Below are 14,543 nucleotides of genomic sequence, written 5' to 3'. Positions count from 1 at the left end.
AATCTTTCATTCGACTTACGATTCCTTCCAGAAGCAAAACACAGATGTTTTATAAACAAGTATTTAAGAAATAACAACTTTCTTATTGCTAGACTAGTTAAGGAAACGCGAGCGACGTCAGAACCTCTTTATATTTTTTTAGCTTTTTTATATTTCTGACGTTCTACTTCTCTCAACAGATGTTTAGAGGTATTTCGAAACATTGACATTATATGTGGAAAGATGGCGAACAAGATATTTTGTGCGATCTTTCGCCTCGTATCTTTCTCGTTTCTCTAATAATATCAGTAAGTACATTTCCTCTACGATAAAATTTAGAAAACATCATACCTTATGATACCTTTATAATAATATAAGGAGATTTCAATCTGCTTTCCAAGCACGAACTTTGCGTTTAAAAGTGGAATGGATTAAAAAAAAAAAAATTGCAATTTTTTGCCACAAAATCGTAGCTATGCGAAGTAGTCATAATTTCTATAATAGTAATAAAATTTATGTAACCGATACGTGCATTTCAACCGTTTCATAATACGAACGCACAACCTTGTCGTTTTATTCTTCTTTTACCCTCTCACACTATTCAAATCGTTGAAAGCGGTTGAACGACAAGAAGATCCAGTTTTATTCCCCATTTAACCATCGAACTGTTCCTCTCTGTATCTCTAACCTGTTCCGCGTAAATTACAATCCTACGTGTGACTTTATTTACCTCGATACAAGATTTATATTTATATTATTTATATAGTATACGTATATACACAATATTATGTTATAGATTTACATACAGCGATATATATAAAGTTGTGCCACTGTATGCAAAAAGCATATCTACAGTACCTGTAGGATTAAATCTAAAAATTTCGTAAGATTAGAATTCTATTAACAATGTACAATATGCAATGGAATATCCAGAAATATTGTTAATAATCGATAAAGAGCAAGTCAAGGAAATATATTATTTTATAAAAAAAAAATATTAGAAATAAGAGCCCTCTGTTTAAACGAAGAGACTTGAGAACGTTTAGGATATAGGGGTAGAAAATAGGAAACACTCTGTACAATGTTGCAAAAGGCGAAAACCGATAGGTGATTTCACAATTTTATACAGAAATCGCAATGTATATGCCTAACAAATTCATTCTCGATAAACGTTTTATTATATGTGCGGTTACTCCGATATAATTGTCGATGTATTGTTATGTTGTGATTAACTATCGTAATCTGATCTTATAAATATATTGCACAACTTATTACCTTTCTTATCTATTTATGCCACTCTTCGTGTACATAAAAAGGAATTCTTTTTTACTCGTTCAATATCATTACCGACAGTAGTGTTCTATTATCAACCCGTATCCTCCTTTACCGACGCACGATACTCTATACAAATCATTTGATACACTCCTTGGCAAACGTGCGCGCATATATATGCACATGTGATCCGCCATATTTATTTCCTAAAAAGTTTATCATTTATATTTAAGTCGTGAGATTAGATTCAGCTAAGCCGTCGTTTGATTTCAAATTTCTAAGATATTTAATTTCGAGAACATTTCGTTAAAATATCCTTCTTCGTGAGAAATATGTCAAAAATTTACTTCAAATAGACGATTAGTAGCGAAGGTTGTCAGCTGGGAGTGTGGCGGCTCCTGTAATCCGGCTACTCGGAGGCTAGTTATGATGGAGGGTCTGAGAGCGGGGGCTACTGTTGGTGCGGGACTCACGTTGACTGGGCGTCCGCGCTAAGCTCGCCATCAATATGGGCATCCTGTCGAGGAATCCGGGATGGCCAGGTTGGCTAGGGAGAGGCGAACCGGGCCAGAGGGGAAACCCAGCAGCCAAAAGTCTCCGTGGCGGGCAGTAGTGGGATCGCGCCCGGGAGTGGGACCGCAGTGACAGCCTGGTCAATATGACTCGACTCGTAACTTTTTTTTTCATCTTTTTCAATTTTTTATCTTATCCCAGTTAACATAGCACCATAGACATATGTTTATTAAACTAATCGCTTAATTTTTTATAATAAAAAACTTTGTCCGTACGGGCTGTTATAGTGTGTCAGGTGTCTCTAACTGCTGTATCAATTTTTCATTATTTTTTAATATCTGTTATAAGGTAAATGCTTCTTTCTGTGCGTCTCTGATTTGTAATGGACTTCTGTGTTGTACCTGTTATTCTAATATATTTTTCCAAGATATATTTCTTTATAACAATTACTCGGTTAAAACGTAATCCAGTTATTCTTTTGATTTAAAAAAAAAAAAAAAAGAAAGAGAGAAAATATGATGCTCGTACAAGAAACTTATTAATTTGTACATTATTATTCATTATTTCTGCCTTTTATACTTTCACTTCGGTACAATGTAATGTTGCGTAAAAGGATATTGACATTATATTCGGTATAAGGATTGGAAATTGTACAAGACAATTCATAGAATTTCAGGACAATATTATTAAACAAGAAAATATAAGAAAAATACAAGATACGCGATATAGTTATTTTTATAATTTCTGTTTCTCTTTCTTTGCTTGTTCAGCAAGTGCTTCTAAACGATCGTGTTCTGCGATCAAAGCATCAACTTCACTCGTAGGAAGGATCCTTGTAATAGTTTTATCGTTTTCTCTTATTAGGGTGACCATTTCCACTGAAATAAGATAAAAAGTAGTTTAAATATTACACAATTTTACATTTATGAAACTACATTTAAATCATATACATTTACCTTTGTCTCCTGATAACTTATTGAGATCTAAAGTCTTAGACAGCACTTTTATAGCCAGCGCTTTTGCTTCATCTAATGTGATATTGTTATTATCGTATTCCTGCTTTAACGACGATACTGCAGCAGCAGAATTATGTCCAATACAAGTTGCTTTCCAGCCTCCGTAATTCCCACTTGGATCTGACTGATACAATTGGTATCCATAATGCTTGTCCCATCCCATATATAAGATAGAAACACCAAAAGGCCTTTTTCCTCCATATTGTGTATACGCTTGCTTTACATCACAAAGCCAAGACACAAGTTGCTCACAAGGAATAGGCTCTCCATATTGCAGTAAATATCGTTGCGCGATTAAACGTAATTCATTTGTTAATACATTAGCATCAGAAGTGATACCAGCAACAGAACACACAATGTCGTCATTGAGTTTATAGATCTTTTCAGAATAATATACTTCATCCAATAATTTATTTATATTACGTCTTTCTGCCACAAGTAGAACACCGTCAGTTGCTAAAATGCCAAGACAAGTACCTGCATGACTTATAGCTTCCATTGCATATTCTACTTGATAAAGACGACCCTCAGGAGAAAAGATTGTTGTGCGTGTATCATATCTGCGTGCCTGTTAGCGTAAAAATGGAATTAGATACGAGTTAAAAATGTCAATATTATATTCTTAAATTTCATAATCTTTTGAAACTGATGTTTCTACTATTGAGCAATATCGTTTAAATTTTTTATAAATTCTAAAATAATATAGCCCTATTATATTCCACTTCGACTTGTAAATATGAATTTATGTAACCTAAAAAATACCAGCTAAACAAACTTAAAACACTCGATATAAATAAAAACTCGAAATACTCAATTTAATAAGAACATAGTATCACAGAATAAACGATGCGTCTATATGTGATGTAAATAAATAAATAAATAAATAAATAAAAAAACTTCATTAAATTAACTTTATGATGATCATCATTCAAGTTTTAACAATAGCAATTTATAAGCAATAATGAATAAATTTCTATGAAGAAATGAAAAAATTTTTTAAACACAAAAACACATTTAATAAAACAAATTTACATACAATATCCTAATACTATAATTATATATATATTATTTCGTTATTAGCGAATGACAATGCAATTTATGTAACCTCCAAATTTTAATAGAAAGATACCTAAAAGGTTAATGAAAATTATAATAAATAATACTAAATTAATTCTTCTTTATATTTACCATTGTGTGAAACTTTTAGTACGGTAGATACAATATTATGACAAACAAAATTGAGAAATTGACACCAGCGATAAGAAGCGATTTGTACAAGTCGGATTTTCGAAGAACTTCAGAACACACAACAGTTTGTTCTGGAAGTTGACAGGATTTCACATCAATGCATATGCGTTCTATAATAAGACTGGCATTCTTATAGAATAAATGTAATAAATATAATAAATAAAACAAATCAATTGAGGACATACGCTCATAATTTATTTATTTTATACTATATCATATATATGTATATATATATATATATATATATATATATATATATATATATAAGTGTACTATATACATATAGTATAAATTAGATGGATTATGTATATATGTATATATAATATAATAAAGATATTTTTTTTAATTCTCTGATGTATGTAAAAATTATATTTATATTAAACAATTTACTTACTTGTTGCTATCTTCTTTTTACAAATATTTACTTAGTGAAACTTTTACGATAAAATCAGTAATTTACTTCAATTATTTTCATGTGGATTAGGAGGTTTTGTAATTAAACATCATAGTAATTGCTGTTGCGTAAAAATATATTTAATTTAAAAAAATATATAAACTCAATTATCATCAGTACTTTTCTAGCGAATAATATTTTGTCACTATTAAAAGTCGAATTACCAATTGTATTATAAAAATACATCATTTGTACATATATTTAATTTGCATAATACTGTAATTTTCCAATCGATATTCGTAATCATTTTAATTATCATGGTTTTCGAAGGTCTTATTAAGTTTTAAAAAGAATCTAATAATAATAATAAAAAGGAAGAGGAAAACGAAATACCGACATTTTACGATTACAAAAGAAAAAGAAACTTTATGGAAACTATACATATAGTTTCATCGTTAATTCTTAAAAATCATATCAAACATTTTAAGAAGGAAACGGAATTGCTTCATATAGTAACATCATAAAAAGAAAAAAGAATTTCATAAGGTAATACGTTAAGAATGAAGTAACGGAAATAACGAAATTAAGCACATTATTGAAGTATTTCCTATTCTTTGTCATAACCGTAGTCAGAAACCAAATCTTGTGTCATTTTTTTCCCTTCTGCTTCTTCTCCCATTTTCATATTAGAGTTCAAATGCTGATAAATTCTAGTGAATCCTCTCCCAGTACTAATTTTTTTTGCTTCCCCGTAGAGTTTTGCTGCTATTTTTGTATTGCACGAAATAATATTCTGAGAGTTAGAGCTACTTTGTCTGCTTAACTTTGGTTGAGAAGTACTTTTTTTAATATTATCCTTTTTATCGTTCCCTTGTGTTTCAGAATTATTTCCTTGAGAAATTACATTTATGTTAGGTTCACTTTCTACATCTGAAACACCTTTATTAGCCTCAAAGTTACTTTTGAATAACGCAACAGCATTGTTTTCTTCATTAGGAATATTTTCTTTTTCTTTTTGACTAGAACTATTATTTATAGTTGAAGAAGTGATACCTATATCAGTACTTGTATCAATAGTATTATTTTTCAAGCAATTTTTTTCAGAATCTGCTATGTTGCTGCTATTACTACTTATAATGGGAACATCTTCTTTCTTCGATGAATTACCCTTTGTTCCCTTCTTCCCATCGCTTTCCTCTATTTTCAATTTGTCTAACTTGGAAATAAGATTACTAGCAAAATTTTCATCACATAACATTGCTTTAGAAAGTTGTTTAGGTGGCTGCAATGGTTGTTCAATGTCTACTTTCTTTCTTGTGGTACTCGTGTTGCTGCTAGTGTTGCTGCTAGCGTTGCTGTTAGTCTTTTGAAGAAGAGACATTCTCTCTCTTTCATACTGTTTAAATTGTTTCTTCTGTGATTTTGACATAGCAATCGCCCCTCTAATTACATCTCTATTTTCTGTCGCAGCTAGTGGATTATATGATTGATTATTTCCAGTCCAGTCTTCATCCATTGTACAAGATCTCGTGCTAGATACTCTCTCTTCTATTGGAATCCTCGGAACGTCTTCACTTGATTCTAATGTGATTTCCTTACTTTTTACATCTCCACTTGTTGGACATACTAACAAATGGTGCTACAGAAATAAATTATACTAACATTAGAATCTAAGAATCAATAATTTGACTTATCAGATATTAAATACCTCTATTGGGTAACACAAATGGTTAAGTAGGAATAACATGAATGAAATGTAAAAATTTATAAAAAAGGGTGCGTAAAAATGTTTTCTAATTTACCTCGTACTCTTGCGGGTCTAATACGTGTGATCTATCGTATTTACAAATAACCTTGTAATCTTTCGGGTAATTTTTGGCACATTTTGTTATATGAATTTGAAATCTGGATTTTCTAATACGATGACATTTGTTGTATGGGCAAGTAATATAAACCTCCATGTCATTCATTTTTCTAAGAACAAAAGAAATAAAAATTATTATATAATTATAAAACTAGTACGTATATTTATATATAAAGAGAAAGTTTTCAATGTCATCTTGTATTGTCATCAGTATCATGTTGTATCTTCTTTTTTTATGGTCGACTGGTTGACAATACAAGTAATTAAAAAAGATATAACCGTTATTGTTAATAAAAATGGTCGCTCAAAGGAGGGAAAATTATAAGTTTGAATTTCTGTATTAATAACAAAATTTATTATATTCTAATTCGTAAATAACTTTTATGTTCAACGTTACGTGCGCGATCTTATTTAAAATATAATGTTAAATTTATTTTCAAGCTTAATATATAAAATATTCGGTCTTCTTGCAACTGCCGCAAATTGTTTAGGCAATAATATTTTGAATTTACTTGCCAATTGTATCAAAAGTATATCACTTGCAGAATCGCACAGCTGTATTACTACTCATATCACAATACATGTATCTACATACATCACATATTGTTTTAATCTAAATTTTGAATCCGTAACGTATAATTCAAACGTATATATAAGGGAAGTCCCCTTATGATAGAACTTCGCAATATGACGACAATCTTTAATACCGAAACAAATAGTAAATTTTAGCCTTATGAATCTAAATTATAAATAATTTGCCATGAACTAGCGTAAATGATAAATTTTGCGAATATATTAATTACAGAGAAACGAATTTCCATCGATCTATGTGCATTTGTTTTACAATGTACAAATGTGTTATACAAAATGTTATCATTTTACAAAAGGAAAAGAAAAAGCAATAGAATTAATAACATTTTATATATTAAATACGAAAATAAGTTAACAGAAATTGATAAACAACTCTTTTTTTTTAGAATTTAAAACTTGTCGCTACAAATCATTGCTATTATATATTATTACTATGTTCTCCTATTACTAATTGCCGTTGCGAAACCTTGCTGATTGAAATGATAATAATAATCCCTAAATAATCATTGTGTTTGGTACTATTTTTAATACAGGGCATCCAATCTCTAACATGCGTAATTTATGTTTCACACCACCACTATCTCGCAAGAAAGGCACACGCTTTCCTCGCACAGTATGGCTCGTTTGATTCCAGTCGTGATCTGTTCAACCACGTTAGTTCGAGGAGGTTTTGTTTCATTTACGAACGAAATCGTGCGCAAATAATCCAAAATCCACACCATGGATGACGAGTGGGGTATGTACAAATCGATTTTCCGACATTTAATTGTTATGCGATTGTACCTTTAATCGAAACTACGAAACCATTTTAACCTTCAACTTTTACAGATGTCGAAAACGCTGAGGCGAAATTCGACCTCGCTATCAGATCCAACAAGTGGGAGGGCGAAGACGAAGACGAAGATGTCAAGGTTCTGTGTTACTGGCTTTCTTATTCTAATTTTGTGCATACGATTTTGAAAATCTTCCGTTCAGACGACACACCATAAGTATGGTTAACCTTTCATAGAGCTAGTCAACATGAGTCGAATAGCACGATAATTGATTATTGTTGAACAGATTTGAAGTTTGTTCTTGAATTTGAATTGTATAAACATTGAAACCAAAATTAGAATACAAGACGAATGAAATGCATTTAAATTGAAAATTTACGTTTATGTTTGATAATGAATAATTATAGAAATTTGGAATTTATTACTAACGTGTTGTATGTATTTTTAAATTGAATTCTACGTATCGGAGATGAATTGATCCTAAGTTTACCTCAGTTTTAAAGTAATGTCATAGATACAGTTACGTGATGCTTAAATGTAGCATAATTTTCAATTTTAAATAAAATTAAATTTAATTATGTCATGATTATGTAAGATTTGATAATGGCGGGAATTGTCAGAACATATTCCGGATCATGTAGGATATAAATTATTTTGTAAAGATATTTTATTGATAGATCTAGATTATTGTAGGGAGAAATATAAGATTAAAGTAGAATTAAATACATATGTTAGAAAATGAAGTGCTTGTACGATGATTTCAAGAAATAATCAATCAACAGGATAGCTGGGAAGATGTCGAAGAAGAAAAGAAAGATGTAGAAAAACCTGCAGAAGTGCCTAAGGCTAAACCAAAGCCAAAGAAAGCTTTGGCAGAAAGAATTGAAGAGCGTGAGGTATAACTTTTCTTTCGATTGAAATTTTTAAATAGGTTTTCCTAAAGTAATTTATCTTAAAGTAAAATTTAATCCACTTATTTGATTGCTTGTTTATTATTTTCTGTTTATCTTCACATTATACAAGTAAGGTACAGGTGGGAAAAGAATTGTTCCCTTGGGAAAGACAAAGCATATGCATAAACGTTATTGCGCATTTTAAACTTACTCTTTCATGAACACTCCTTTTCCCAGTTGTAACATGATTGTAGGGATGCTCTCTATATAAATAAAAATTTACAATTTTTATTGTATGTTTTTGTTTACCTAATATCTGTTAGTTTATGTATGTAAAGAAACTTAGAGCGTTTATTATATTAATATGACAAGTATTTCTAATTTTGTTAATTATAGAAAAAGGCAAAGGCAGAGGCAGAAAGGAAAGCTAAAGAGAAAGAGGAAGCGTTAACGCCAGAAGAGAGGAGAGCGGAACAAATAAGGCGTCAAAGGCTCCAAGAAGAAGCTGATTTACGCCTTGCCATGGAGACTTTCGGTTTGTCCAACCTTGTTGATTTTTCTCATCGCAAGCCGCACAAAACTGAGAAGAAATGACTTCGCTAAAAACTTTTACTTATTAACTCTTTGCACTCCTATTTTTATTTAATAATATGAATTTTAAATAACTTATGAAAGTATGTAGTCACTTCATTAATATTTGATAAGGTAAAGATAATGCCATCTTTCTTAAAAGTATTAGAATTAGTACATTGCTTACAAGGAATTAGGAAGTATGTATTACTTTGTTTTTTAAATATTTGATCTTGCTACTGCAAAGCTATGAACTATTTTGTAATTTTACATAAAATTGACGCAGATCTAAACTATAGCACAGTAAAGTACATTAGATTAATAACGTATGTATCTAAGTATGAGCATTGTTATTTTTATTTGTTTCATAACCTTGTTCAATTTCAAGTTTAGATTCAAATTTCGAGACGCATCTATAAGCTTCTCCTTATCTTTGAATCTCCTAAAGTTCTTAATTGATATTAAGTTAGTTGCCGAATCTAATATCATTTTAATTATGAAAGCTGTTGCATTTAGATCTAAATGTTTAAATCCTAAATATAACTCTTTAAATTAAGATAATTGAAACTTAATGTGAATATTATATTTTTGAAATGTGCTTTATTTCTTTCACAGCTACGATTTAGAAGAAATATTTTACTTCAGATATTGTATTTGCTCAAGGTCTAATAATTGGATCGCAAAGAGTTGATTCCACATTCATGGCTTAATGCAAATTTTTAATGGCTTAATTATGTTTTAAAGCTTTATCTTTCATAAACTAATATACAGTATATTTTGCCAGTATTAAGTGTTATTGGTGTAAAAATCAAAATAATTATTATGTAATTTTTAAATACATTCCATTTAGTAAAATAACTATATATACATAACATAAAATTTCTAACAATTTTCTCGTTCTTAAAAGGACAATATGAAGTATTTTTTATATAAATTAAAATTGTACATACAGTAAAATAGTTGTAAAAAAATTCTGAATAACGTTTTATATGCTCAAAGTGTTCTGTTTTCATCATATTGCTGTAAAAAATTAAACAAATTTTGGGTGTATTTAAATTCTTAAATACTATACTTACTACTGTAATTAAAATAGTTAATTGTTAACTATTGAACATTCTCATATTTTTACATTTAATCCATTTAAAAAGATTAAGTTTGTGTCAGGAACTGTACCAGAGATGTAAATCATGTATCTCAATTATTTAATATAATCTTTGAGGAAAGTGCAGAATTGTTATTGTATAAAAAATAAACACTTCTATTTCATAAAAATATAATGCAGACGTGTCTTATTTATCAACATTTAATCTCCCGTACCGTTCCTGATAAATGTTTAATTTTAATAACAATATACTTAACTATGTGCTTTCTAAACATTGATATGACGAATGTTTAAAATTATTTGTTTATTCGAAAGTAAAATCTCGTAGAATTAAAGTTATAGGTAACATCTCGCCTACATAAGGAATATATTTAAAAATATCATCCTGTATGTAAATTTTTAATATTAAACGAACAAGCACTACTTTTATCACTATTGGTGAAATTTGAACAATTAAGTTATGAAAGATAGACGAATGTAAATTAATGTAATTAGTATTATATCCACTCATCATCTAATATTTTTTATTATAAAAATTATTAGTAAAAACAGCTGTAATTATCTTATTAGAAGTTATAATTTGAAATTTTTCCCTTAGGTGTAACAGAAGAACCTGCTTTGAGTCTAGATACGACAGTACCTAGCACAAAAGAAGAATTCGAGCAGTATGGAAGTGTACTTACACAGAAGCTAAATCAACTTGCTAAAAATGCCGAGTTTCCTCCGTTTGGGGAAGAACTTATTAAATCTGTTTCTCTCAATTGTAAGTACATTATATTAAAATATAAAAGAATCCAATATCTTTGTGCCATCTATCCTCACTACTGTGTCTGCATGGCAACAGAGTAACATCATAACAATTAACAAAAGGCTATATTTAAAAAAAAAATTCAATTTCAATAAATTATTCCTTTTATAAATTCACTTCTTCTTTATAAAATTAATTTTAATTACAATTTTTTTTCTATTATAAATTTATTTCATCTTCTCTGTAAACTAATATCAAATAAATTAATATACTTTAATAGGGCAAACAATCGATTTCATAAATGCATATTGCTTTTTAGAATGCTTAAAATTAATTAATTTAATGGTAAATATGGTATATTCTATTAATCTTGTTTACAGTATCCTCAGCGCATTTGAAGAAAGTTAAAACGTTGATCGATAATTTGTTGATTGAGAAGCAGAAAATCGAGAAAGGAGAAAAGGCGAAAAAGAACAAGGGCAAGGGAAAAGCAAAACTGAAAATCGAAGATGACAACACTCTTTTGAGCGAATACGGCGACTATGTTTACGATGACTACGACGATTTCATGTAGCGACCTTCTCATCCCATATTCTTATTATTCCCTAATTCCTTTTCTAGTCGCCTAAATACAAGCAAATGGTTATTAACATTTTTGCAAATTTTATATCCTTTATTCTCTCTCTCTTTATATTTGAATTTTCATTCTCTTTATTTCTTGGTTCGAGAATGGTTACAATATTAAACATTACATCAAATAGTTTTTAGAATTTCATGTTATACAGGATATTTCGTTTAACTGGAAACGACAGAATATCTCACGAGGCATTAAATTTATCAAAACAATGTTTTAACGAAAGTTGTTTGGTTCGAGAAGGAGCATCATACGGATGAAATTTTTTTTTTTTTGCGGATCTAGCAGTGGAGGAGATTTTAAGGTCAACTTCATTTTTTCAAACGGAACCATATATTTTTAATACATTAATCGACCCATCTCGGCATTCTCCATAGAAAAGTATTAGCCTGTTTATGTCGAAAAATTATTAGTTTCGGCGATATTTTAACTTTAATGTGTCAAATGTATGGAAGACAAAGAAAGACGCGGAGCGGTATTCCTGTGTTTACATTGTTTTTGTCTTCCGTACGTTAAATTTGACAAATTACAGTTGAAATATTCCTCAGACTATTAATTTCTCGGCATAAACAGGCTAATACTTTTCTATGGGGAATGCCGAGATGGGTCGATTAATGTATTAAAAATATATGGTTCCGTTTAAAAAAATGAAGTTGGCCCTAAAATCTCCTTCACTACTCGATCTGGAAAAAAATAATTTCATCGATATGATGCTCCAGCTCGAACCAAACAACTTTCGTTAAAACATTCTTCCGATAACTTCAATGCCTCGCGAGATATTCTGTCGTTTCCAGTTAAACGAAATATCCTCTATATATAATATATATTATATATTTCGTGTGTGGGTATGTGTGTGTGTGTGCGGATGCGCGCGCGCGCATGTGTGTGCGTAAAAAAAAATATATATTATATATATAAAATACTTTAAAGAAAGAAGAAGAAAGAAAAGGAAAAACAAGAAAAATGAATATACATAGTACATCGATGGGATGTAAAGACAGATTAACGCAAAGTGTTGATATGTTTTAAATATAATTGAAAAGAAGCTACATTACTACTTACCTCGATTGATTCAAACTATTAATAGTTTCTAAAAAATTGATAATCTTCGATATATATATATATGCCAGCAAATTTAGTCACGTTTAGTTTGTTAACTTATGAACTAATTATAACCAACGTAAACTGTATACCGATAGTGAAAATCGGATACCGAGGAAATACAATAAAATATTATGAAGACACCGGTGGCACAATGTTCGTGCCACGAGCGTTGCGGAAGAACTGAATGATTCGGTGAAGAGTAGGATAACTTGTTGATCGTGGGGATCCATCCTTCGGAAAGAATTTTATGCGCATGCCTCAATAATCTTCTCGTACAGGAAACTACATATGTATATATAAAACAGTTTCTTATAGTTTTATATCAACAAATATGCACGTACGATTATATGGCTATTGTTTTCGTAATATATGGTACTGTTGAAATAATACTTTATAGAAATAATATACTTTGTTTGGAAAAAACTTATTAAAATCTTCATCTTCGAAAAATGTGAGGAAAATTGAAGTAATTCAATAGTACTTTTTATTAAGCATTCTCATTACATGGATAGTAGATATGCATAGTGAAATGAAAAAATTACATACATACTTATTAGTCAAAAATTCTATTCGAACATGGACGAAGTTCTGACGCTTAAAACTATCTTATAGAATTCTTTATATTTACCGCAGTAAAACTAAGAGAATACGGCATATTTTACGATAAACTATGAATATTGTTTCATTTTTCTTTCATTGTTCTCTCAATAATAAATTTCACTTGTTATCATGCTTGTTCTATCTCTTTATGAGTAAATTAAACGCTAAATCTTTCTTCGTTTCACATATTCCATTAAATCTGCTTGATTTTGATTAGAATAAACTAATTTTTGTTATGCTGCAGTTTGTTTTTCTTAGTTTTATTGCAATAATTTTTAACAATATATCTTTTAATATTAATATTAAATAAATGATACATGATAGTTTTAATTCTTATTCTGATAAACAATTTCATTGCAATCAATTTATGAATTTGAGTGCAATAAATATGTTTCCGATTTAACGTAAAGCTATTCTTTTCTTTTTTTTTTTTTTTTTTTTTATTTACGATACTATGGCACATTATGATAGTTTGATTATATAATTAGAGGCAAAGTTTAAAAAATCTAATAAAAAAAAAAATCATTTCTATACTTCTAAAATGATTAATATCGATCAAATTATGCTTTTACTTTCGTTAAAATTAAAAATACATTTCTGTATAAAACTTAACGTATCTATATTCGATTTGGAAATGTATAATTAAAAAATATCATTTTCTATTAATTATTTTTCTTCTTTTAACTTTCAACGAATATTAACAATTTTTAATATATAGAAAATTGTAATATATGTTATTGAGATATTCGAATATTTCCTATATTTCAACATCTTTTACCAATACTTAAATCAATAAAAGAGATATTTTATATCTGTCGGAGATGAGGGGCCTTCTCTTTGCAATCCTTGGCAAAACCTCGATACTTTAGTCTAGATTCTTATCATAAGCCGTACTTAAGTAATTGTTTGCGATTTAATCCGATTATGTTTGCCCGAGATTTTGTGACAATGAGCTTGGACTCGAAGCGACACAACCAGTCGCTAAACGTAGCCGCGGTCACGGGATGAACGTTTTACCTAACAAAGGTATGGAGTAATCGTACAGCTCTCCTTAAAAAAATATAATTGTAGCGGCACGCGACAGTAAACCCTCCAACGGTTTCTGTCCCGTGGCTCGCTACACAAAGACCCCATTCTTCGGACAAGATGATTGCCAGATGTCGATACATCTTCACAGTATATTTCCAGCTAGCCTAAGGATCCGCTACAAATCTTAGGATTTATTTAGCTAAGGTTCTTCGA

At 29.7% G+C, this 14,543-nt stretch overlaps 3 protein-coding genes across 4 annotated transcripts; 1 reads left to right on the top strand and 2 right to left on the bottom strand.

The window, feature by feature from the left end:
• Positions 1-2,429: 2,429 nt before the first annotated feature.
• Prosalpha3 (proteasome alpha3 subunit) lies at positions 2,430-4,128 on the bottom strand. Its single transcript, XM_069125163.1, has 3 exons — positions 3,969-4,128; positions 2,721-3,348; positions 2,430-2,642 (listed from the first exon to the last, which is right to left on the bottom strand). Exons 1-3 carry the CDS (start codon positions 3,969-3,971, stop codon positions 2,500-2,502), a joined length of 774 nt encoding a protein of 257 aa, XP_068981264.1. The 5' UTR covers positions 3,972-4,128; the 3' UTR covers positions 2,430-2,499.
• Positions 4,129-4,540: 412 nt separating this feature from the next.
• LOC138185854 (uncharacterized G-patch domain protein DDB_G0278987) lies at positions 4,541-13,733 on the bottom strand. Of its 2 annotated transcripts, none has more exons than XM_069125160.1 (3): positions 12,660-13,733; positions 6,225-6,396; positions 4,541-6,061 (listed from the first exon to the last, which is right to left on the bottom strand). In XM_069125160.1, exons 2-3 carry the CDS (start codon positions 6,390-6,392, stop codon positions 5,030-5,032), a joined length of 1,200 nt encoding a protein of 399 aa, XP_068981261.1. In that variant the 5' UTR covers positions 6,393-6,396; positions 12,660-13,733; the 3' UTR covers positions 4,541-5,029. The 2 variants fall into 2 exon arrangements, with proteins under 2 accessions (XP_068981261.1, XP_068981263.1); XM_069125162.1 differs by lacking the exon at positions 12,660-13,733 and adding an exon at positions 6,803-6,915.
• Positions 7,457-11,613, top strand: eIF3j (eukaryotic translation initiation factor 3 subunit J). The gene is made up of 6 exons (XM_069125164.1): positions 7,457-7,613; positions 7,706-7,788; positions 8,433-8,546; positions 8,940-9,078; positions 10,814-10,978; positions 11,344-11,613. The coding sequence occupies exons 1-6, from the start codon at positions 7,598-7,600 to the stop codon at positions 11,535-11,537; spliced, it is 711 nt and encodes a 236-aa protein (XP_068981265.1). The 5' UTR covers positions 7,457-7,597; the 3' UTR covers positions 11,538-11,613.
• Positions 13,734-14,543: the final 810 nt, after the last annotated feature.

The sequence above is a fragment of the Bombus flavifrons genome, chromosome 13, assembly GCF_040668555.2.
Source record: "Bombus flavifrons isolate JBK064 chromosome 13, iyBomFlav1_principal, whole genome shotgun sequence".
Lineage (NCBI taxonomy): Eukaryota > Metazoa > Arthropoda > Insecta > Hymenoptera > Apidae > Bombus > Bombus flavifrons.
This window is presented reverse-complemented; position numbering and strand designations above follow the sequence as displayed.